Below are 25,512 nucleotides of genomic sequence, written 5' to 3'. Positions count from 1 at the left end.
ATCAACGCTAACACATCACCCACTCATCAAATCATTCAGACTAAGCATAACAGCAAGACCATGTCAGGAAGAACAACTCCTTATTTCCGCTTGTCAGCATGAGAAAACCGTGATTGTCCTATTATATTATGGGAAATATACGATTGTATACCAGTATTTGGATCTCTGGGTGTCAAATTAAAATTCAGCAACCAATGAAATCTGCCCATATTGCTATTATTTACCATCCCCCATTGAATAAATTGAATATTTATTTAGTAGTGGAAATGTAGCTGCTATAAAAATGTGAGTGAGCTGTATTAAAATCAAACAAGAAAATCTCTTTCTCTTTAATTTGATCTCTGAATGTCTCAAAATGTTGCTTTTTTTATTTTTTTTTACAAATTAGCAAGAACAAACTTCTGAATCATTGGCAATTCAGATAGCTTTTAGATCTTAAAATAATTTTTTTCTTTATAATAATGTACATACATGATGCGCACAAGCTTCCTTGTGGCGGTTGCACATAGTTTAGAAAAAATATGAACGGCAGTAATGCGGAAATGAGAGCTGAGCGCTTCAAGTTGGCCACTTTCATTGTGATGCGGTGCATAGAGGAATGGAGCTTAGAGAGAAAATGTGTTTCCATGGGACTGCTGCTGTGTTCCTTTCCAACACACACACACATATGCCCTTATCTACTGTTTGGGAGGGAGGAAGCAAACACTGGTAGCTCCAGCATCTATTTGAATTGGGCCCAGAGGCAACCTAATTGAATTTGAGGGAGAACTTGTAGACAGCAACCTTTGCAAATTGGGATTTGTATAATTCATTGGAAATCAGAATCTTCAACCTCAAGTATACAGCGAAACACGACCAGGATAGCACATTCACAATCTACACGTGCACTTTATGGTTATTGGGCGATGGCAATGACTAGCCATTACAATTAAAGCTTAAAAATGGGAAAAGCTAAAGTTTTCAAAGTGTAGAGCAATTTTCAACTACAATAGTGTAGAATCAAAAACCCATATTAACATTTTAAATCAGTACAGATGCATCCGTTCATCCAACCGATCATACGTGCACCAATTTATCAATCCATGCATTCATGCATACGTGGATCCACGCTAATTCTTTAGCAAGCAATAAAATGCTAGAGAACCTTGCACATTGATAGAGTGATTTCCATTTCCACCAACATCCAGCAAACAAGTGTGAACAACAATTTTGGGGAATAAATGGCTCATATGGTCAACATGTACAGCATCATCCAAGCTTTCCAGTTGGAAAATTGACGGAAATTAATGTACAGCAACCGGATTAATGTGGGAAGTTAATTCTGTCACGTGGTCATGGAGGACGCTCAAATGTCATTTGTTACATTGATGGTAATGTTATTAAAAACCTGGCACTTCAACATTAGACTAAAAATTAATGTGCCTTGCAGCAAGAGACACACACAGTTCTATCTTAATGGCTCGTGCAATACTGTATGATGCACAATGGTTGCTAAGTACGTGGAAGTCAAGTAATTTTTAACTTTGTTGAATAAAACATGAGTTTTGATTATTATTATACTCAGAATATTGTAAAAGCCTTGTCTCAAACACCTCCCCCACAAAAAATTTTAGAAAAATAGCATCCCTGCCTCTTTGTGAGAAACATCTCACACTCTCTCTGATTAGAACTAATGAATTCCCATGATTACAATTCAAGAAAATGTTGTAAAGGCCTCCTCTAAAATTGATGACTCATTCAAATAATCACATGGGTGTTCTCTGTAGCTGAATAAATATATAAATCCCCTTGCTGCTATTTGAGGAAAGTGATACCTCCATCAAATAAACTCCTGCTATTGCCGGCAGTCGATAAAATAAAAATATTCAAAAGGCCTCCTCTGAAATGGAGAACTCTTTTAAATAGTCATCTGGTACTCTCTACTGTTGAGTCAATAAAAGCCCCTGGCTACTATCAGAGAAAATAGTTTAATGCTCTCCTCTAAAATTATGCCTCCATTTAATAAACACCTGCTATTGTTTGCAGTTGAGCAAATAGATCTCTTTAAACCCTATTTGAGGATTTTTTTAAAATATATATGCTGCTGTTTGCATTAGATTAAATTAATTTGAATAGCTTCTGTATTGGCCTCCTCTATAATGAATAACTCCATCAAATAAAATGCCCACGACTAGTATTGGGGGGGAAAAAGTGCAAAGGATGCCTCCTTCCAATAAACGCCTGTTCAGCATACGATTGAGTCCCATAGCAGTGGAAATTGAACTTTTACAACAGAGCTGTGGCAAAGACGCTTTTGTGTACGGGCTGCTCCATATAGGATGCCAGAGTGCGCAATCAGTCATAAAAGATGACGAAAGAAGTCTGACATTTGCGTAAAGCGCTTAATATTGAGTACCGAAAGCATTGTCTACATATTCATATGCCGCATTATTAATAATGAACTCCGCTTTACACTTGTATGACAGCTAAAATGCTATAGTGACACTTAAAACATTGACTGCAGACTTGAAGAAACGGTTTTATGATGACAGCTTGAAAACGGGTAAAGGATTATTTCCATTCTCTGGGAGCAAAATGTTTTGAAACGTTAACGTTGATTGACAGTTGACCGGTATTATTTCACCGGAGCTGCCGTGTAATTCTCAGGCACGTCATGTGGCCGTCATGTCATGAAGTGTTGAGAAAAGGCAAGAGGAGAAAAAAGGAAAAAAATGGCTGCATGAGAGATTTGAGAATCCAAAGGGGAGTCTGTGTGAATGGATCTGTGTAATTGAAGAGAGGGAAAAGACCTTAACCTAGATCTGTATCTATCACTCTAACACTCACATATTTCCACAGAGGACAGAGATGGGGGGGGGGGGGGGGTGCAAGGCCCCTGACAGGAACAGAGTGCATGAAGAAGAAGAAGAGTAGGAGGGAAGAGTGAGCTACAGTATACAGCGGCCATGTTGACATGTGACGCTCGTCCCTCGTCGCTCTTGACACAGATGGGAGGAAGACAAAGAGGCAGAGGATGCGAAAGTAACCAAGAGACAATGATGAATAGACAGAGGAAGAGGATCGACATGCCGCCGAGCGGCCCCGGAGACGCAGCCACGAGAGGAGCGGAGAATTATGGGAGTGCAAATTAAATTACACCGGAAGGGACGCTCAGGTCTGGACCTGCAGGAAAGGCAGGGCACGAGGGGCTCTCCCTCGTTTGTGTGTGTGCGTGGATCACAAGGTGTAAAGATCAGAAAAAAATGATTCAGATGCTGAAAAACTGAAAGTAAATAAGACTAGTGGGGAAACAACAGTCATGTAAAATGGCCGTCGTTGCTCTTGAACTAAATGTTCGCACATAAGCCACGTTATTTGGTACAGCTGCATTTGGAGACATCCAATTTACATGAATGCCTATTTAAAAATAGTGTGTTGTTTATAGCCCCTCTTTGGCGCTCTGCTCCAAGAAGACGTTCATTAAAATTTTGATAAATAAGTTCTGGGAAATTAATTAATTTTGAACAAGGGCAAAGTCTGAGATGAATGGCATCCACCTTTGATGGAGGATTATTTTCAGGTTCAGCAACAATGATTTTCTTTAGACTAATCATTCGTAATATTGTTTCTTCTCATGCGGATGGAAGGTGTACTGGAGCATATTCCAGCTGACTTTGGACGGGTTTCTTGAACATTCTGGAGCAATTGTTAGCCATATGCCAGGCACACACAAACGACAGTATGGACAAACATTCGTACTTATAGTATAAGCGGTTTACATATCGGCTAACATACACGTTTTTGGAATGTGACAGGCAAAAAAAAAACAACAACACGTAAGCATGGGGAGAAAATGCAAACACACGCAGGAAAGATTCAAACTGAAAACTGGATGAATTAAAAATAATAATTAGCCACGTTAAGTAAAAGTAAGTGTTGAATTGCATAACGCATGTTATGAATGCCTTGAAAAAACATTTGCTTTAAAAGCACTGAACAGAATTTGCAAAGAGCAAAAAAACTGTAAAAGGAAGTGTGGAGATTTGATGTAAAATTATTATCTCTATCAAACCACCAAAATGGCATTTGAAGAAATACTGTAAATGCGTCCACTCCGCTTCCACTTCCACTACAAATGCCTTTTACTCTCTGCAGTTGAGTAACTACAAGCTCCCGGCAACTATTTGGCCTCCTCTCCAATGGATACTTCCTTCATCTAAACATGCCACACTATCTGCATTTAAATAAACAAAAGCCCCTGGCTACTGTTTGTGGAAATATTGTGAAGGCTTCCACTCAAATCGACACCTCAGTCAAATAAACACCTTGAACTCTCTGCAGTTGAGTAAACATAAGCCTAGAGCAACTACTTGAGGAAATACAGTATAGGTCTGCTGTCAGATGGTCACCTCTGTCAAATAAATGTCTGATAATCTTTGGAATGGAGTAAATCAAAGCTCCCGCGCATTATTTGAAGAAATATAGTCAGAACGATGCCTCCATCAAATAAACACCTGCTATTCCCTGCAGTAAATAAGCCCCGGCCACCGTTTGGGGAAATAAGGTTTATGTAGAATGCTGTCGACCTTTCAAAGTCATCATGTGTTCCTAACTGACTTGAGAATAGGGCAACCGTTTGCCGACAGTATTCAAGATGACACCATGCACCCGACATCGAGCTAATTGTTCCGAATGAGTATGGAGAGCAATAATTATCATATCAAGTGGCGTGATGTATTTATTCCCTGGCAGAGTGCTTCTTGAGGTTTGTCATGCAGTCTCGGAGCGCTGCGATTTCTCAAAGGTCACTCGGACACCGAGGCCGATTAGCAATTCAGATTTGGCTAAAGGGGCTAAAAGGCGGTCGTGGCGCTGCCTGAGACTTATTGCATTAGCAAAGGCTAGCGGTGCTGATTAGATGACACAAGGAGGAAGAAGCAAAAAGGCGATGTTATAGGACAGAGATTTGTTTGTGCACTTTGCACAAAATGAGAGACGTCGTTCAGGCTATATATAACACAAAGGGGAAGCAGCAGTGAGTTAAGTGTGTGTCTGTGTGGTTTTCGCCTATTGAGCAAACAGCTAAAAAAAAGGCCTCTTATGGGGCCTTGTTTTCAGCACCATGGACAGCGAATGTGCAAAGTGGCTAGCTCCATCACTACACACAAATGCAAAACGTCACAAAGTGTTCCAACTTTGTATCTGAAGCACAGTGCAAGCTTCATTTCTTGAAAGGAAAGACCAAAAATGCAAATTTCCTGACATGCCCACTGGTTGCCATGGCGACCGTGAACCCGCCCCCTCAAGTCCACTTGTGTGAGTGTGCGCGCGTGCGCGTGCCTTACCTTGCATTCCTCCATGCACGTCCGAACCGAGTACGCGGTCGTCTCGTATTTGCGCACCAAGAGCTCGAACTCCCGGTAGTTGTCCTCCGCCTGCTGGTCAAGGAGCTGGTAAGCCCGGACGCAGTCGCCACATCCCGGTGCGTCCGCCCCCATGGCCATATCCAGGGTGCAATTCATGTCGCGTGGTCTCGTAAACCCGTAAAACAAATCCAAAAGTGAGTAGGAATTACAAAAAGAAAGGTACAAATCGCTCAGGTTCACGTACGCCAACTGCGTCCCATCTCCCCCTGCGAGGCCCAGGCACACGGTGTCCGCGTCCGTGAAAGTAAAGCAGTCTTTGGACACGCTGTCCGGGTGACAGGTGTCCATCCGCCACAGAGGTTCGGTAGAATTCCCTAGAAAAATAGCATCTTGCTCTCTGGCGTTGTAGTGGTGATGTTGATGGGGGTCAGGTGGTGGTGGAGATGGTGATGAAGGTGGTGGTGGTGATGGTGGCGCCGGAGGGAGCCAGTGGAGGGAGTGAGGCTGCTCGCCCGTCTCTCTAATCCCGAGCTCCTCCGGGCCCGAGCTCCGCTTGTCCCTGGTGCGGGTGAGCGTGGCCTCGGCGCAGAACCAGAGGTGATCCGAGAGCAGGACGGTGATGAAGAGCAGCGAGGCCAGCGACAGTCGCCATCTCTGGGCCCGCTCCGACTCGGTAGATGGCTTCTCGGTCCCTCGGGGTGCGAACCAGTATTTTACGCCTTCGTCATGCTGTCGACGCATCCAAGCACCCCTGGTCATATTTTAGAAGAGTGCTGCCCTGGCCGACTCCACCGCGGGGGCTGCTCTGTCTCAATACTCATTGACTTAGGTGGACTCGGCTCGGTTCTCCTCGGGGTGCCGTTGCCTCCGCCGGTGCAGGGCGCTGCTAGATTGGCGCCCACAGCAATCGGTGCTATTCCGGTCCAGTAAACCCGCCCGCGCGGATTAAGTTTGCCGCATCCTCCGTGGCTCCCCGCGGGGGGACGGCGTCCTCTTTGACCGCATGCCGTGTCCGCCCGTCCCTGCCTGCCTGCCTTCCGTCCTTCCTCCTTTCCTTCCTTCTTCCTTCCTTCCCCGGGTGTCCTCCCTTCGTCTCTCTCGTCTCCTGTGATGATGTTTCTGCTTCTACTGCTGCTGATGGGGCGTCTGCCGCAGATTGTGCTCTCTCTCACTGAAGTGAAGCGGCCGGCCCACACTGGCCGGTCTCGCCGCTGCCTGGAAGCCGAGCGTGATGCCTTGAATCCCGTCTGCGGCTGGCCGTTGTCATCTTGGAGCGCGCATAAGTTGCCGCCATGTTCGCCTGGAAACACTTTTTCGGAGAGCACAGGCTGTTTGCGTCATCTCCATCGCTGCGAGAGCTCCATCGTTGCGCAGTGGCCGAGCAGCTTATTGCCTATATGCACACGCAGAGAGAGAGGGAGAGTGGGGGAGTGAAGGAGGGGGTATGGTGAGGAGGGAGGGAAGGAGGTGGGGGGAATACACAGGTACGAATTTAAAAGGACGTTTTGCACAAATATTTGGCTTGCCCAAACGTGCACTAAGGCAGCGGCGTTTGTTTTGTTGCAGGGAAGTCATGAGTTCATGCAATGAAGGCTGATTGTGCGGGCGGGCACACGTGTTAACACTCCGCATTATTATGTTGAATGCGCGGAAAAAGCCGGAGTCAATTTAAGTCTTCCGCTAAATGATGTCCTTGTGATTATTTTTAAAACACAGTTGCACCCGCGGTAATTGCAGAGAGAAAAAAAAGAATTGAACACCAAACCTATAGACAGAATGTTTTAAAGGTGAGAAAGCAATTGCAAACAGACACCAGCAAAATGGCACACTTCAGACTCAACAAAGGTCGGTGAGGCGAACTAGTGAGTGTGGGAGTCCATATGTGTCCCTGAAAAACATTACAAGATGAAAAAAAGTGCTATAGGCAATACATAGTACCCTAAAAATTATCATCTTAGGTCATTGACTTTAACTGTGAGGTAAAACTGTTACCATGAGAGTTTGCAAACAGTTTGCATGAACGGGGTTCATGAATGTATGCTTGGATGAGCACAATATAATCAGAAACTAACTGAGATGAATTACAACGGACATTTAGATCTGCTTTTATAGAAAGATCTGGGTGAAGTAAAAATAAACTATTACGCAACTCTTGCAAAAATCAAAAGTAAGAGGGGGATCGACATGTTATTTTCAATTTCTGTAGGTGTCCCAATAATTTTGTTCACTTATAAATTGTGTTTGATTAAGACTATTGGACCCCTGGAGGCTAAAAGTAAAATGTCAGTCTCTATATAACATCCTTAGTGATCATTGTCAGAGTGTCCCTGTTGTATTGGGATAATTTTAACATGTTTTGTTTATTCACTAACAAGCAAACGGATGACAAACTGAAAGAGTACCAACATAATCTGGCCTAGTGAGGGGTTGGCCCAGTTTATGGCAGGCTGGCAGCATCGGCCTCAGTGCACCTTGGCAAAGAGTCTACGTCTGGAGCTCCTCTGGTGGGATGAACATCACTCTTCCAAAAGAGATCCCCTCAATTTGTGTTCTTGTGGAGGAGGCTGGCAGAGGTGACTAACACAGCGTCGATCCAAAAAATGAGAGTTAAAATGGAGTTGAGGAGCAGAATATTACACAGTAAGATTACAAATATTTTTGATATGATTCATTGATATTACAGAGGCACAGATGGTTGTTGTTTGCAGTGGTGTTGAAGTGCGTTGCATTTTCTGAAAAATATTTGTCAAACTAAATGGGCTTTATTGGACTGTAAGGTGCACTGAAGAACAAAGAGACCAAGCCCAACCACAAATTGTGGGTTCCTGTCCAATAATAAACATTAAATAATAACAATAGTTAGCATTAAATTTGCCTATATTGCTGTGATGGTTGATATTCATCAAACAAAATCCACTCATTTATTTCACTAAAGACTAAAGATGATCTTTTTAAAACATCTTTCTACTGATCAGGGAGCCAAACCATGACAAGAAGCTTTCTGCCACCGAACCAGTGAACCCCTCACCACACGTGTGAAAGTATGTCTAAAAAAGACTCACCCGATCATAACTCTTCAAAGTCGAGTCGTACACAGCCGAACCGTCAAATGCGCCCGTGCTCTGTAACGAGGAGGTTTATGGACTGGTCTTGTCCCGCATTGACATTCCCAGTCACCCGTTCCACATCACATGAATGCACAAGCTCTGCAGTCAACACATGCAACAGAGGAAAAATGTTCACGAATGAGTTATTTACTTCACCGATCTAAATGTATGTCAATAAAGCTCCTTTTCAGGTCAGCGAGTTTTGTGTTAGACATATGAACAACTTAAATGATGGAGAGAGGACGGTCAGAGTTTTTTTCTCAGTGCTTCTCGAGGTCCAACGTATTAGAATAAATTGTAAACGCAAACATTTTAACAAAAATGCTGATGAACATTTCAGATCCATTTTTCACGAACGGTTTGTTTCCCCCCCAAGAATCTCCTTTTTTTTGTAATGTGCGAGGAAGCAGGTGTATTTGAGTAAAATTAAGATTTTGTGTTTATGTTTTACTTTTTTGTTGGCATTTCTTTGCAACACTGAGTAGTCTGAGCAAAATACAGGAGTAAAGTGCAACATCATGGTGCAAAACATTTTTTTTAACTCAGAATATTTACAACCCCCGCTCAGTCTTTTTAATTCCTTCCATTTCATCCACAGCAAAACATCATTTTTTTTAACCTTTTAGTCTTGCCGCTAAGCTCACAGGGAAGAATTTAACCTTGGCAGAGGTCTAGTGTGCTCTCAGTTCTCCGTTGAAAGTCTGCTCAAAATATTTGTTGGCTTAACTGAAGACCCAAAATTATCAACTGCTGTGAATCCGAGTGTGAATGATTATTTGTCAATATGTTTCTTGCGATTGGATGGCGACCACTCCGAGATCTTTCATCCAAAGTGACCTGGGATAGTCAGCTCATCTGTGACTCTCAACGTGATAAAGGCTACAAAATGGATGCATGAGTGAGTGGAAATGAAAAGATGTACACACGAGAATCATCACCTTGAATGATTTGAGACGCTCACTCAACCGTGTCAAATTTAATCTCTGCTGGGTTCCACCATCATGCCTTATGGGCATTAATATCCAAACTCACATCGCTGGCATAGCGACAAGAATAAAGATATATTTATTGAAAAATTTCCCCCTGAAATGATTACTTCAATTAGGACCTGAGTAGTGGCCAATTAACACATGGAGTGGGTATGTGTCACTGGGAATGTGTTTCCAAGGCAAGGTAGTCAAAGGGAGTCCAGAAAAGGTAGTGGAAGCGACATATAATGTGACAAGAGGCAAAAGAGAGAGAGAGAGAGAGAGAGAGAGAGAGAGAGAGAGAGAGAGAGAGAGAGAGAGAGAGAGAGAGCTTGTGTGTGCTGTGAATGCAAATAGCAGGCCATCACAGTAACTGTAACCGCTGGCAGACATGACTCATCCACTATCAATGCTGCGGGTGTGTGCGTTTGTCTATGCACCATCGAACCACCTCTGATTGAATCATCATATAGTAGCTTGCATATATGCTTCTTTCTGGACCAAAAGTTATTTGGCGTAAATACACTAAACGCAATTTTGGCACAGACTTAACTGAGTGTTAAAATCCCCGTAATCTGTTTGTTTTTTACAATTCATTTGTAAGAGGAATAAATACAAAAGTGCATTAAAGCAAATAATTTGCTCATTGCATTTATCCCTCATAGGAAAATTATGTGGTAAATTTAAGGTACAGCATACTGTCAGCAAAAGATAGACTATACCTTAACCTTTAACTAAAAACTATTGACAGGGTACTTACTCAAAGATTTTGCCTTGACAGGTGGCTAAAGCTTAGTTTAGAGACCTTATGTATATATAAGCTTTAACTAAATCCAAAAAGCTAACAAAAGAAAAAGACGAGGCCAAGCGAGGCTATATGCTAAAATCATTTTCAAAATACAAGCGCTGGAATTCAAAATGTCTACTTCAAAACAATAACTGTTCACTGTTTTGTTCACTGAATTATGTTTAATGTTGAAATTGCTGCTTTTGGTCAGGAAGGTATTTAATTTGTTGGAAGATTAATGATAAAGACAGCAATTTATTCATGATCATGTTTATCGCTAATTGCCATACTAAAGCATCATGGTGGCCGACTGTTAATATTTAACGATCAGCACATCTTCACAAAACTGTAACAAACAACAAAACATGGTTGTTACTATGATGGATTACAACAGCAGTGGGCGTCTCAATAGACAATTGATTCCCAAGTGAGCAGAAATGGACCATAAAAAATGCTGCTGTGAATGTGACAAAGGTTTTTCTAAAAATCTGCAGCGGGGTTGCAAAACGAGTTTTAAATGATTACAATGTAAGAAAAAAAACAAAAAAACAAAAGGAATTTCATGTGCATAAAAAAAACTCAGAGAAGAGCATGGCGCTGATTGCTGAGATGCACTCCAACTGCTTGCTCAGTTGGTCACTGAAATCAAGAGGGATTAGAGCAATGATCCAGATACCATCATGCAGTTCAATCAACCCACCCACCCATCAGCGGCCCCACTCCGCCTCAGGTTTTAGTCTCCTGATCGATCGCCTCGCCTCATTTCCATTCCAGGAATTCCTTAGCGACACATCGACACGGCTCACTATCTCAATGCCTTTTCCCATACCCTTGGTCTCGCACTATGCCGCCCTACATATCCGCATTGAGCTCACTCAATCTATAATTTTCCCGAGCTTCAAAGGAAATGCGCCTGTCAGGGAAGACAGCTTTGTGAAGGAGGCAAGGAAATTTCTGGAATATGACAGTAGAGGACAGAAGATCACAAGGTTTGGAGGTTGTGTCAGGTGTTGGGGTGCATCATACAGACAAGTATGCGTAACACCATTCAGTCGTTTTGCATTTGTGTTTGTCTTCATCGCCTCTTGCCCTGATGTTGCATCATTAATGGCCCAGGACTGAATCCTGATGCTCCACACAAGCTTATTCATCAGGGAAGGCTCCAAAAGTACCAGGAGCGGCTCAGATGCTAATCAAAATTCTTCCAGCGTAACGGAAAATAAGAGCCGAGGCATCTTTAAGATTAATGAAAAAGTCAGGAGGTTTTTATCTTAGAAAGAATTTAAACCAAAAAAGTCTACTTTAACCTAATTATAACGTATCACATTGTATCATGTTAGGGTTAGGGTTAGGGTTAGGGTTAGGGTTAGGGTTAGGGTTAGGGTTAGGGTTAGGGTTCCACGTGTTATTTATAGTATAATTTTTGAAAAATTTCACCAATTCATCTTGACAGGTCACAGTATTTTTAATACAAAAAAAAGTCTTGAATTTACTCAATATCATTTCATCAAGAGGTTGCATGAAGTAAAATCATCTGGATCTAGATGATTTTGTTTCAAGCTCTCACTTGATGAAAAAAATTGAATGAATTCAAGCCACTATTTGTTTCAGAGTATGATCATAAAATAATTAAGTTTCACATTGGAAAAAAAAGTTTTGAATTTGCTCAATTTTATTTTATCAAGTGGCTGCGCACAATAGTCACTTGGATTTCAAAATATCCTGATGTCTACTTTAAAAATGTACAGGTATCCAAATGATTTTATGTCTGCAACCATTTGCCAAAATAAAATAGAGAAAATTCAACACACGTTTCTTTTCAGTGCATTTAAAACTGCTCGCGTCTACGAGACTGAAAATAATCTTTTCCTATTTGTCCCCATTTAAATCTTCTCAGAGCACCGCAGACCCCAATAACATCAGCACCAGCCCGAGTGTAAACACCAGACGGGTGGATTTACAAGAACTCCAGGACTCAGACTGACCTTCCAAACTCCTGCAGGGACATCTGGAACCCTGCCAAGAGAGGTTTTCCTTTGATGCACCTTAACGTCCATTTAAAATAAAATCAACACTGAAACTTCCCTTAACCCAGACATATCTGCTGGTATTAAATATAATTTCCCATACCATGTGAACTTGAACCCGAACGAACTATTCATTAATGCAAAGCAGCAAGATTAGCCCGCATGGTAGCTGGAAATGCATTTACCTCCCGCTAATCTTTGCTGACAGGGACAAAGCACCTCCTTGTGAAAAGTGCACCTGCATACAGCGAGAAAGTCAAAAGACATCCATAAATATATTAAAATCTTTGAAGGGTTGCCAATGAAGTCTCATTTTGGCTTTGGAATCCGAACCATTTCCAGTGGTGAGATCCAATCTTTTCTTCCGCTTAAAGGGTGGCATGTTCGCTAGAATAAACATGCTCTCCAGATTGTGCCCGGGATGAGGCTGGAGGAAGGCCAATGCAGCGCCACTCTCGCCAGTCACCGGTCGCTTTTTCCAGTTTGGACTGCTGCTCCGTTGAGCCTTGGAACCTTCCAGCGGGCGCTTATTATCATCACCACTGCCAAGGTTAATCCCAGCAGTCTGTCCTATTGTCTTCTACCAACTGTATTTGATTCACAGTCAACTATAGAGTGGTATATAATAACTCCATTATTTACTTCTTTCTGTCATATTGTCTACATTTCCAACCCTTGAGTGTCATAAAAAGGTGATTAGAGTAACATCCATCAAGCGGTATTTAGCAAATCAGAAGTTCATACATGCACACTCATAGTTTGCTTTCCTCCTTCCGAGAATTTTTTTTTTTTTTCTGAGACAGCACAGAATTGATCACTTTTGATCTTTGGGCTGGAATTTTTATGACTTACTGTAACGTCACATGAGCCCCCCGTTATTTCGATATGTCAAAGAAACTGCAAACGTACTCATAATGTAGCAAGCCACCAACGCAAATGCTAACTTTACGTACAGTGGCTAATTGATGAGATTTAATTAGATGTTCACGGGAAGCAGATTTACACCATCATCCAGACTGAGGGCACAGAAGGGGGGGGGGGTGTTGGGGAAGGTGTGCGCACGAGCGGTCGACCGCAGAGAGTGTCTGCAAAGTCATCTGAGGTCGACCGTTCTATGTGATCAGATACTGTAGATAAGGCACAGTCTGGGCTTTTAGTGAAACATGTTTTAAGCAATGTTCACGATTGCCGTGGACAATTTTACATCGTCCACAAGTGGAGATCTTCTTGCAGTCCCTTATAAATGTAATTTGCACACGTTGATCTCCTGCGTTGAATTTAAAAGGTACGGGAGGAGCGACTTCCATTGGAAGTAAGTGTGTTCACACCCACAACGGCGCAAACTAGTTGCACGTCAGAGAAAATACCAAAAGACAAAAACATCTTTTTTCATCTCATTCTTCTTTTCACTCCAAGCATATGTGCCAATTCAAAATTCTATTTTTTGATGAGGCCAATATTAACATGTGCTAATAAAAATGTGAAACCAACTCAGATTGGCTTTTTTTTTTTTACTTAAGTCTAAACAAATGTGACACTGTGTTTGATGAGTGTCACGTGATTACGGCAGCGGATCTATTTTTGCGGTCATGGCTGGGTCACGGCCCCAGCTGCAATTACACGTTGTAATCAAGCGCAGAGTCGGACGACCTGCTGGCGTATAAATCAACGACGGGATCTGCCACTACAGTGTGCAGGTGTAGGACACATAAGCAATAAGTGGGGGAGTCGGGTATCATACTCTGTCATCAGCATGTCCACGGGCTGATACACTACCTGCTGCTCTCTGCTAATTCCCGCCATTAACAGTGACATTTAAAGAGATATCCCCCAAGTGAACGGCCGCCTGTGTAAAGTACCTTTTCATTAAGCGATTATGTGTGGGCCTCGAGGGGTGAGCAGGAGAAGTGTTTCTGCCTGTGTGCGACTGTGACAGACTGAGAAAGGGTCGGGAAGAGACAGCGACTAAGAGCTGAGCGTGCAGATAAAGAGGAAAGCATGAGTAGGGAAGGCAGTGATTTATTCCCATTCGTAGGTTGGAAGCCTAGCGTGTAAATCACGAGGACCTCTGAGTAATTGCTATTACGCTGACTTACTACAGGGTCACGGGACTCAAGCGGCACAGCTGTAGGATGTCCATCGAGGTTACAGCGCGCGCTTGCTATTTTCTGTTTAACCATTTTCAAACAGAGTGGATTGTTTTGGGGATATTCATTCAAAAAGCTTTAGGGCAGTCCTCTTAATCCACTAATTAATCAATCAGGAATTGCATTTGAGTTCAAACTGTGCAGCATGCTGATTTGTTTCCGTGAAAGTGTCCCTGTCTCAGAAGTATGGCCTTCACTGTGATTACTTTGAAACACATTACTGAAGAGTGAGTGGCAGTTCTGGTTTGTGCAGTGTGCGCTTCCAGACAGGATATTTATGGTAAGGGTGACCCCCCCCCCCTCCCTCACCATCACCACCACCACCACCACCACCAAAAAAGAAACCTTACATGAAATGGTTTTGCTATTCGCATCATGTGATATAAACCATTAATGTTGATGTGTAGTTTGTTGTTGGTATACAGCAAAGAGATGAACAACCACGAGAGAAAGGTTGAAGACCTAGCTGTTCTGCAGTTCGAGCCGCCAATATGAATTTCCAAATTGTATGCTATTTGTTTATAGGCTACATAATTTGCATTGAGTTGAGCCTCATCTGGTCAAACCGTGACATAGTAAAACGATGGCAAACAAAGAGCTGGTTTTTCTTTTTTAGCAAAGAAAAAAACACGCATTTGGATCTAACTTGAAGAGTGCTTGATTTAGCAGCTCTGGCACATTAAAATTCCCGCTGAGGAGCTTGCTCAAGTATCTAGAGACACAAAAGGGAGCCTGCTCTGAAAGTTTGTCTTTTCATCTTTATTTTTGGCACAATGGCCAAACGCGCTAATGATCTATCCATCTATTTATCCGTGCTACCACAAGAGAAGGTGGAGAAGAAAAAAAAATATTTACACCCTAAACACAGTGTATGTATTCTAAGATAGGGGGAAATTGTTTCAAAATGTAAAACAATCTTTAGTCATCCATCGTATTAGTCCTAGTACTTCAAATAGGCTCAGATAAATAGAACGCGTGGGAACGCAGATTTGACAGTAGACTGATGTGCAAGGGAAACAAGGGTGACAGTGGATTTTAATAAATGTTGGCTTCTTCGCTACAGGAGGCTTCCTAATTACTGTTTGAGACGTACAGCAATTTCCATCCAAGTCATTGCTGGTGGGAACGGCGCAGAGGGCATCCTTCACTGCAGGCACGGGCTGCTTATTTTACTACAGCTGACTGAGCCATCACTATACTGTATGGGCAATCTCATTAAACCTTGACTGACGCTTAAACAGAGCCACAGGAGCTGAAGGTACTGATTTAATTATGAGTTAGTGAGATTATACTGCAGTGACAGGTAATATGTGTCTGAATTTTGCATCTTTATTACCTGTTTTGGGGTTCAAAGTAAAATTAAAATGATTGTAGTGGAACCTCTAAAGTCAAACAGCACAAAAATGATCTAATTTAAAGAATTTTATGAAAAAACATATCACATTAGTCAAACAAAATTATCAATGTGCAGGAGTTAAGAAAATCACGAGCCTCCCCATTGAAATGTATGATGCATGTTCCCTCCCCAGACATCATTAAATGTCAAATAGTATTACTGTCAGTTTTGGTTTTAGTTATTATAAAGGGGTTAAATTTACATTGCCACCTTAACAAATGTTGACTGACACTTCTAGTTAAACTTTATTGTACAACTAATAATTACTTGTTGTGTAAAGCAAAAACCGTGACTGTCTTAGGGAATTCTATGTTAGCTCAATGCTAACACACAATGCAAAACTCCATTGACGTGCTATCAAATAGCATTGTGTCAGAACATATTGTCATGGGCGGAGTACTTATAAAATTGGACATTAAACACACTTGGATTCAATTGTACTTGACGTTTGATGATTTTCGTTATATATAATTACTGAAGATGAATCTGAGTATTTTAGTGGTTAGGCATCAATGTGAGTATGAATGTGTATCGAGGGTGAATACCGCTTCTCGCCCAAAGCCAACTAGAACAGGCTCCAGCATGTGGGGGAGTTGCACTATTGGAAATGGATGAATATCACTGTAAAGATAAAAATAATGAGACAGACACTTGGTCAGGTGTCTTCAAAGGGCAAGTAGTTTTATTTTATTTGATTGCTATTTAATTTTATTACATAGTGGTTCTCAGTTAATCTATTTCATTTTCCCTTCACACTACAGTATCGCCAGTAGGAGAAAAGGTGTTGAAATTCAAATAACTCGGTGGTCAACTGAAACTGATTGTCTTGGACTTTGGAGATTCCGCCGTATCATGTCGAAGCTGTCCTCTGTGACTCAACGCTCTTGTCGCCAAGGTGATAACACATTTACATTGTAACCATGGACACCGAATCTATCACGTTAGTGCATGGCATTTAGTTACATGCGGATCTGATTTTTGTCAGATGAGCACAAGTGTGTCTTTCACAAACGCAACCGAAAACAAACAAAAAGAAGGATAATAAAAGCAACTCCTACACATTAGCAGATAAGGTTGCGGTCGTAAAATGTTGACTGGCAATCAATTTGTAGCAATAGCTCCCATCTTGCAGGATGAAAACGTGCATGCTATTGGGTGCATTACAGCCTTTAATTTTGTCAATGGGTGCCTTGCACATGCACAATGCTGCTTCAGTGTTGCTAGCAGGGTGCTGCTGAGTGGTTGGCGTGAGGTGAATGATAAGCATGTCCCTCGGCCTGATGATATGATATTCCCTGCTAGGTCATCAAATCACTGCTCGTCCTACAGCAGCTTCCACTTTTATTGAGCTGCTGCCCTCCAGTGCTTTAGAGCCATATGTTTGGAGTAATTGAAGCTACAATGTGTGCCTGTGTGTTTACTGACTTTAAGTGTGTATGTGTGTGTGTGTGTGTGTGTGTGTGTGTGTGTGTGTGTGTGTGTGTGTGTGTGTGTGTGTGTGTGTGTGTGTGTGTGTGTGTGTGTGTGTGTGTGTTTGTGCGTGCGTTTTGATTATTTATCAAAAAGAGTCAAAGTGTAGTTAAGAGTAAAATAGCCTGCCTGCGGTATTTTTTTATATTTTTGTAGATAGTCACAGTTAGAAAAGGGTGGTTGCGCCATTATGGGAGTGGACAAAGTCTTGAAGTCAAAAGGTATTATTTTCTTTATGTGCATTTGAGAAAATAGCAGCCTAATTTCTGCAAAGCTTACAAACAGCTGGTGGTTGGTTAGGCGTTGTAACTATAAGGCAGCATAGTCAAGTCATTCTGATATGAAATGCTGTCACAACCTAAACTTAGTTTCACCTGGGCGAAAGTTAAGTCTACTCTTTAGTTAAATTGTCAGGTGTCTTTCCATTTAGATAGGTAGGTATGCACGGAACAGTTCATGAAAGGGAAAATACAATCAGTTATCAAAGTGAACAACATTTTTTGAGTTATACTGAAAAGCTAACGCTGCAACTTGCAATGCTTTCACTGACTTCAGCCCACAGTGACATCAAGCAGCAAATGACAATCATCTTCCCCTTGCCGCGATGCTGCAGTTTAAGGTTCAATACTGTCTGATACTATCAGAGACCTCTCTTCAGCTGAGATTAGCATGCATTAACCATTTCCTGCTTTTAATTTTTTTGTTGCTGTTTTATTTTCACTCTTACATTGTTATAATTGTTAACAGCATGTCATAATCTAAAATAATTTGTTTTCTCTTTATGTTGGCTGGGACAACCCGGAATCAAACCAGCGAAACCTCAAAGACGGAGCTAAATGGCCAGCAGCTCTGCTAGCCTGCTCATCATCTGTCTGCCTGCCTACCAAGGTCAAATGATCAAGTGTGAGGGAAAAGGGTCATCAGGGAAAAGAAAGTGTAAAAATCCATACTGTATTTACAGTACAAATGTATTTATTCAGTTGCGTTAGTCTCACCTTTTTTTCTGTCCTATTATTATCATCACATTGCAGACTCACCATTTGTCCAATGCCTGTGAACAGGTTGGTTGCCAAAAACTCTGAAGGACAGTGTATTGTCCTTCAGAAATAGCTGTGCAATGTGATGTTTTTGCATAAAGTCAATATTGGCCTTGATAAAAAAAATCATCGAAGGCAGGCGTTGTCTAGTATCATTAATGTCTTAACTCCAAAAATATTGCAGCTGTTCTCTATATAATTGAGCAATAACCACATAATTATATTAATTTAAATCATCCAACGTGTTCTGCATGAATAGATGGAAGTGAAAGTAGTTTGATTTAAAGTACTGCATTTTTTCCTGCTGTATTTTGAGAGCTTTAAAAAAATAATTACAATAGCGACCTCATGTGGTACGTTCAGCCTCTACTACATGAAGTGATCATATTAAACTCGACTGTAAATATTTTATACAACCTTTTAAAATATTTAAATAAAATATTTTCAATTTCTATGGTTATTCTCACAAATGTAACGTACTAATGTATCCTGACAAGGAACTATTTTTCATACGGAACCATTGTCCCCGGAGATAGTTCAACCCGGAAAACATAAACTAGAATGCTAACCAGCTGTGTAGCACAGTGAGCTCCGCCGGTTTTCTGTCACTGCAGGTCACTTCTTATGAACTCAGTTCACTTAATTGCAACTGATCTCCGTGACAACGTCGGTGATTTTCTTGTGAGCGAATTGACAGCACTTCACGCATCTGATGCGACGACAATGAGAGGGAGGTGAGTCAGAAGTACCTGGCCGCCTGGTTAACGTCGACTTGTAAACGCTAGTTAGCTTGCTGACAGCCTTTGGCATGCTAAAAGCTAAAAGAACGTGCTAGCTAGCAATCACGGCAATAAATGGTTTGTTTTCTAATATTAAACGTGAGGCTTTTATCCTAATCAACAATTGCTCATTTGTTTCTCGTCAAATTGGGTGTCAGGTCGGTGAGGTTAGCACGAGCGTGCATTGACACTATCAGTTGCTACAGTTACTGTAGTGTCATCAAATACTGTAAAGACAAAAGGTTGGGTGTGCCTTTAGTTGGTTTTAATAGCGGCGTTTAACACGGTCGTTACTCAATCTGTATATGCACTGTTTTGTGAATTTGGAGTCATAACATTTATTTCTAATTGAGCTGTGCAGGTTTTATGGATGTCATGAATCCAGCAACTACATTTCTGATTGGCTCATGTGTATTGTTCTCTGTTTTTTCAGGTTATTGTTTTTGTGACCACGCTCTGTCTTGCCATGGAGAAGTCATGGAGGTTGTGGGGCTCAGTGGAGCGTTGCGCCCTCACTTTAGTCTCCTGGTCCTGGGGTGCCTGCCGTGTTTCCCTGCTCGCTCTTATCTTAACCTTTCACCTGTATGGCGGTTTCATCCTCCTGGCTCTCATCCTCGCCTCCGTTGCGGGCATCCTCTATAAGTTCCAAGATGCGCTCCTCTATTTCCCAGACCAACCGTCTTCGTCACGCCTCTACGTTCCTGTGCCGACGGGAATCCCGCACGAGAATGTGTACATTCGCACAAAAGATGGTGTGAAGCTCAACCTTATCCTGCTGCGCTACACGGGCGGGGATGTGCCACCTGGGGTGGCGGGGGCCAGTCAGAGCGGCCCCGCGTCCTCAGCGCCGCCCACCATTCTCTACTTCCACGGCAATGCAGGCAATATAGGCCACAGGGTGCCTAATGCCTTGCTGATGCTGGTTAATCTGAAAGCCAACGTGGTGCTGGTGGACTACCGCGGCTACGGGAAGAGCGACGGCGAGCCCAGCGAGGAGGGCCTCTATTTGGACGCCGAGGCCACGCTGGACTATGTGATGACCCGGCCCGATTTGGACAAAACCAAAGTGGTACTGTTCGGCCGCTCGCTCGGTGGGGCCGTGGTCATCCGCTTGGCGTCAACCAACCCGCATCGTGTGGCGGCCATTATAGTGGAAAACACCTTCCTCAGCATCCCACACATGGCGGCGACACTCTTCTCCTTCCTGCCCATGCGCCTGCTGCCATTGTGGTGTTACAGAAATAAATTCCTGTCCTACCGGCAGGTGGCGCTGTGCCGCATGCCCTCGCTCTTCGTCTCCGGACTGTCGGACCAGCTCATACCGCCGGTCATGATGAAGCAACTGTACGAAATGTCGCCGTCGCGGACTAAACGCCTGGCCATCTTCCCCGAGGGCACACACAATGACACGTGGCAGTGTCAAGGCTACTTCGCCGCCTTGGAGCAGTTTGTTTGCGAACTGCTTAAGAGCCACGCCCATGAGGAAAGTGTGCAGACGTCCTCTAATGTCACCATCATCTGACTGAACTTTTTTTTAAATGCTTTTTTGATTTCATTCACAATCTGTAAATGGGTTTTGTTCAGGGAGGTGAATCATTACGCTTTATTTTTTTTCATCCATGAATGCATGCATGTGACTCTTAATACAGTGTTTTCCAACCTTTATTGAGCCAAGGCTTATAGTTTGCATTTGACTAATATCTCAAGGAACAGCACACAAAAAGGAATGTTACAAAAGGCTGGTTTATTAAGGGCTTTCTGCCATCCAGTAGAAGAGCATTTACTTGTGCCTGTCTCTATATGTTGCTGGCATAGTTGTCTGAACAGAGGAAATTATTTGTTGTAAAAAAACAAAAAAAATGGATCATTTCTGGTTGCATACTGGTTGGGAATCACTGTTATACTAAATGAGGTCACTTGCAAAAGATGATGCTGAACGAAAATGTATTCCAGCTGCTGACGTAATCTGCGGTCGTGCCGTCTCGGAGCGACACAGATTTGAGCTGTGACGACATGGCAGCTCTTTAGGCTGCCCCGCAAGACTTGAAGTCTGACTATAACACAAAACCATGCACAGTTATGTAAATACAACTTCATTATTTCATGATCATCCTTATTTTAAGTGATACTTTTAGTTTGATGCCAATGAAAATGAAATTATGTAAACGTCACCACAACCCCCTCGCCCCCTTTTCATTATGGCCCTAATACTTCTTTGGAAAATAGCAGCTTTCCTTTTTGGAATGGAATGAAAAGCTTACCTCTTTGAGTGCCAGACTGAGTTTTGAAAGTCTAATCCTCAAAGATATTTTTCTCTTGTATTTGTATCCATCCACTGGAATAGTAAAATCAAACCAGTCTATGCTGGAAGAGTGTTTAAGATCAGCACCTCTTTCATTCAGCATATATTTGGACGCATACGTGTTGTATTAAATTTACAAGAACCCGTCTTTTGTTTTGATTTATAATCCTATCTGGCATTGTTTTCCACTCTAATCGTCTTTTAGGTTCTGGTCACCCTCCTACAATGTGCCAAAATGGCTGTAGTCCTTCAAAGGGCTGTTAATGAGCTAATTAACCTTTCCCCGGTGTCTTTCGAGGGGGTTGTCTGCCCTTGCGTTCAAAGTGCAGAACAATGAAGCCATTTGAGTACACAGCGGAGCTCTTCAGCCATATTTGGTCCGACAGTTTATAAAGCCAACGCTTGGCAAGGAAAAGAGCTGCTATGAATGTAATTATTAGTCCGTGCGCTTTTATTTATTTGTCGATCTTCCCTGCGGCGGCATTGGAAGATAACCTTTCTTGGTTTGTCTCCGACATGTTGACATTGCACTTAAGAGTAATGTGTTTGTTTTTCTGCAAGAGTTTTTTTTTTTTTTTTGCCCTCAATGTTTTGGGTTACTGTGGTTTCCTGCTTTTTGCTAATGTAAAGAATTGGGGATCTTGCATTGTTACAACTGCAAAGCCAGTCCGAATGTGTTTGTTTTTCTAAATCAATCTGAATGCAACACAAATCAGTATTCACTGATGGAATGAGTGCAAATGTGTGTGTTGCTTTCAGGGGCTGGCATGTGATTGTTTCTGATACAAATTTGCACTGCGTTGACTTTTTGTATTAAGACTTGACAAAGATGCGTTTCTTAAGCAGACAAATGAATGACTCGTCTTCATCTTCAGCTTGAAGAAGTCACTGAATGATCATCTTTCCACCCACCTTCACCATTTCTGGGTTTTTATTCACACGTCGCTTTTGTAAGCTCATATTTTCACTTTGTGTATTCTGTTCTGTAACATGCAATAACATTGATACATGAAATTGTGACATTTTTAAATGAATGAAATAAATCATATAAGACAATTTTGATGCCACTTCACTTTTTATGTGCAGAGAACTTTTTCCTAGCCTTAATAAGCACTGAGTGAGGTCAGGGATACTGTTGAGGCAGGAAGTTGATGTGGTTAGCCAAGCAGAACAAGTAGGGGAAGCAGCTCTCTCTCTTTTTCTCTTTTTTTAGTGACTTTATTCAACTGGAAGCAACTGGAAAACGAATGTGAAACCAAAACACATCAGCACTCAGGAATTGACTCCCATGCTTGCGTGTGTGAGCCTGACAATGGCGGTGAGCTTGCATTTGGATCCCGGGACAGGCACGAAGGCCGTTGAGGCCCGAGGACTTTCCAGGCAGGTCCTACTGCTTTCGCTGGCGGTCATCACCTCGTCCTCTCTGTCTGCACTCTCCTTGTACCAGTTGGTGGTCCTAAGCGCTGAGGTGGAGGGCCTGAAATCTGAAGTGTGTCGCAGGAGAGTGGAAAGGCCAGAGGCCAAGCGTGGTGAGCAGGTAAGCCGTTTGAACATCTTTTATGGCGTTTTATCCTAATGCGAGATATGTACCCTTTTTTCTTTCATATTGTATTCCTTTTCTGTGTTTAGGATGTGAGTGGCACGAGAAGCAGCCAGACAGATCCTCACCACCCATTCACCCTGATGAGGAGGAGGAGGATGGTCTCTGCAACAGACACGCCAGGTGAGCTCTTCTGTCACAAACTTGGCTTTGTTTTCTTCTGGTTTTAGTTGTACTTGGATTTAAATGGGAAAAGAAAAATTGTGTGTCAAATAATTCATCAGACATTTCCCTTCCTCCCAGTTTCACAGTCTTGTCTCCAGTTGTTGGCGAACAAGAACAGAAAAATCTTCAGAAAAGGTAAAGAAAATGTTTCAGTATGTACAGTGGAACCTCTAAATTGGAATGTTATAAGAGCTCTCAGATCACAAAAAAAAAAACAATCCCTGGTGTGCTATTTATGGAACAGGCCCGTGGTTTTTGGGGTCTCCCACGTGCTCGCGGGCTTCATGTTGGTGACCACTCATATAAATCAATAAATTAACAACAAATAAACAAAATAAAAAATAAAATAAAATAAAAAAATAAATAGATGGATAAACAATGGACTTTATAATATGATGAACGTGTCTTCTGCATTAGATTTTGCCCTGGAGCCATACACGGGCATCCCCTGGATGACTGGCCTGAGGAGAGGTGCTTCACTGGAGGTGATAGGAGACAACATACTGGTCCAAGAGGAGGGATATTACCTTGTCTACAGTCAGGTTAGTAGCACATGTCAATGTTGTTATTTAGTTTTACCACAAGATGGCGCTTCTGGCCTACATTGCAACCTGCCCGACTTCACATGAAGCTCGAGCAACTCTGCCTGCATGCAGTCAGTGCAGAAAATGATCTATGCAAATGATGCATTCTTGTAAAATGAATATTTAATGATTCATCATTGTTAATGCATGATAAAATCCCAGGTAATCGACCAATCTCATGCAGGGAACACTTCATTAGTTATATTTGCATCCATCTAATGAAAACCCATACAAGCGCTGTATCAAAAAATTCCACCTATATAAAACTCTTTTTGTTGATGGATATATAATCCTATTTTTTCATGTATGTGTGTGCGAGTACCAGTACCAGTATCGTATCATGCCGATAACCAACCATATTTCAATGTCTTGGGAATGCTTGCAGATACCAGCCACTGATACTTGAGACAAAATTAAAAAAAAAATCATTGAGTAAATCTTCCTCGCCAGTAGTTGGCGCTACATTGCAAATTATAATGTGCAACAGAAAAAAAGAAACATTCTGTCGTCAACGTTCTGCCACCGTGTTGACTGAGATTTACTTTGTGGTATCGTTACTTGGTATCGGAGTGTTAACATGAGTGAGACGCTATCAAGCAAATATATGAATATTTTGTATCCAGCAGAGGGCTTTGTGTGGGCAGATTTAAGGCTATTTATAGTACAAAGAAACACGTAGTTTTCCACCACTGGAAACGACAAGGACGAGGAGGAATGAATTGTAGCCAAAAACAACTTTTTGATCTTGTCATCATGCATTGTACCTTCCTTTGGATCTAATTTGTTACTATATTTAGATACAAACACACCACTACTACACCACTAAAAAAAGAACAACCACAGCAACACAGTCCCCTCCAAAAGTATTGGAACCCTCGAGTGGTTAAACATTTCGTTCAATTCATGATCATGTATTTCATTATCTTTGTTGCGACTGGGTATTATCTCCCTTCGCATTCAGGTCTACTACATGGACAGCACATTTGCAATGGGCCACGTGGTGGTCCGAAGGAAGAGGACAGTGGTAGGCAACGAGGCGCAGTACGTGATCCTGTTTCGCTGCATCCAGCGCATGGACAGTGTGTTCCCGTATAACACGTGTTACACGGGAGGTGCGTTAAGATATAACCTACACCATCTTTACAGCAGCAAACAGCAATGCCACTTCAAGGTGTGAAATGCGCTGACGTTTCCCTCAGGTGTCGTGAAGCTGGAAGTCGGTGATCAGTTGGAGCTGCTGATCCCCAGGTCTACGGCCAATGTGTCTCTGGATGGAGACTCCACTTTCGTCGGAGCTGTCAAGCTAGTTTAAAGTCTGTCACCTTGCATGAGAGTTGAGGGAGCTGGAAATCTGCCGGCCTTAAATGTGAGGAGAGACATTTTGACGCTGTCTGAATGCAACGTTGGCCCTTGCTGTTTTAGGATGTGGTTTCTTTTTTTACAATTTTCGTTTATTTATAATACAACACGTGACCCGATTGAAAACATAAGGGGGGGGGGGGTGGAAGAATGGTTGTATTACTCAATAAATAATTTGAATTTGATTTGATAACCTTTTTTTTTTTTTAAACATCATACAATTTGAATGCACTTCTAAATGTATCCTGCTTAACACTAAAAGGTCCCACTCATCCACTCGACTTGTATCCAAAGGGCCAAAAAGTTGGACAAAGCCCGGTGGGTGGTCGCCTCCTCACTATGGCGTCAGGCACTGGGAGTCGTGACTCCATTTGGCAAATTGAGAGACTTGTGGTGTGATGGAGGAGTGGGAGAAGAAAGTCAAAAATAGAAGGCACAG

The 25,512-nt window shown here is 42.2% G+C and overlaps 3 protein-coding genes across 3 annotated transcripts in view; 2 read left to right on the top strand and 1 right to left on the bottom strand.

Moving 5' to 3' along the window:
• Positions 1-6,888, bottom strand: part of nalf1b (NALCN channel auxiliary factor 1b) — a 49,527-nt gene extending 42,639 nt beyond the window's left edge. Inside the window, exon 1 of the mRNA XM_085920683.1 lies at positions 5,325-6,888. Within this exon, the coding sequence (XP_085776809.1) occupies positions 5,325-6,104 (780 nt within the window). The 5' untranslated portion in view covers positions 6,105-6,888. The remainder of the gene's footprint in view (positions 1-5,324) is intronic.
• An 11,940-nt stretch (positions 6,889-18,828) lies between these two features.
• abhd13 (abhydrolase domain containing 13) lies at positions 18,829-22,421 on the top strand. The gene is made up of 2 exons (XM_085921131.1): positions 18,829-19,018; positions 19,497-22,421. Exon 2 carries the CDS (start codon positions 19,530-19,532, stop codon positions 20,583-20,585), a length of 1,056 nt encoding a protein of 351 aa, XP_085777257.1. The 5' UTR covers positions 18,829-19,018; positions 19,497-19,529; the 3' UTR covers positions 20,586-22,421.
• Positions 22,422-22,671: 250 nt separating this feature from the next.
• Positions 22,672-25,187, top strand: tnfsf13b (TNF superfamily member 13b). Its single transcript, XM_085920824.1, has 6 exons — positions 22,672-22,902; positions 22,995-23,088; positions 23,209-23,265; positions 23,548-23,672; positions 24,676-24,826; positions 24,914-25,187. Exons 1-6 carry the CDS (start codon positions 22,678-22,680, stop codon positions 25,024-25,026), a joined length of 765 nt encoding a protein of 254 aa, XP_085776950.1. The 5' UTR covers positions 22,672-22,677; the 3' UTR covers positions 25,027-25,187.
• The last annotated feature ends 325 nt before the right edge of the window (positions 25,188-25,512 follow it).

Source organism: Syngnathus leptorhynchus, chromosome 9, assembly GCF_054491065.1.
Source record: "Syngnathus leptorhynchus isolate UIUO chromosome 9, UIUO_Slep, whole genome shotgun sequence".
In the NCBI taxonomy this organism is placed as follows: Eukaryota; Metazoa; Chordata; class Actinopteri; order Syngnathiformes; family Syngnathidae; genus Syngnathus; species Syngnathus leptorhynchus.
This window is presented reverse-complemented; position numbering and strand designations above follow the sequence as displayed.

What these genes read in the sequence shown, in the direction of transcription:
- abhd13 (XM_085921131.1), top strand. Translation starts at nt 19,530, where the DNA reads ATGGAGAAGTCATGGAGGTTGTGGGGCTCAGTGGAGCGTTGCGCCCTC.
- tnfsf13b (XM_085920824.1), top strand. Translation starts at nt 22,678, where the DNA reads ATGGCGGTGAGCTTGCATTTGGATCCCGGGACAGGCACGAAGGCCGTT. An exon ending in AGGCCAAGCGTGGTGAGCAG is followed by an intron (nt 22,903 to 22,994) that starts GTAAGCCGTTTG and finishes TTCTGTGTTTAG; the next exon opens with GATGTGAGTGGCACGAGAAG. An exon ending in TAACACGTGTTACACGGGAG is followed by an intron (nt 24,827 to 24,913) that starts GTGCGTTAAGAT and finishes CGTTTCCCTCAG; the next exon opens with GTGTCGTGAAGCTGGAAGTC.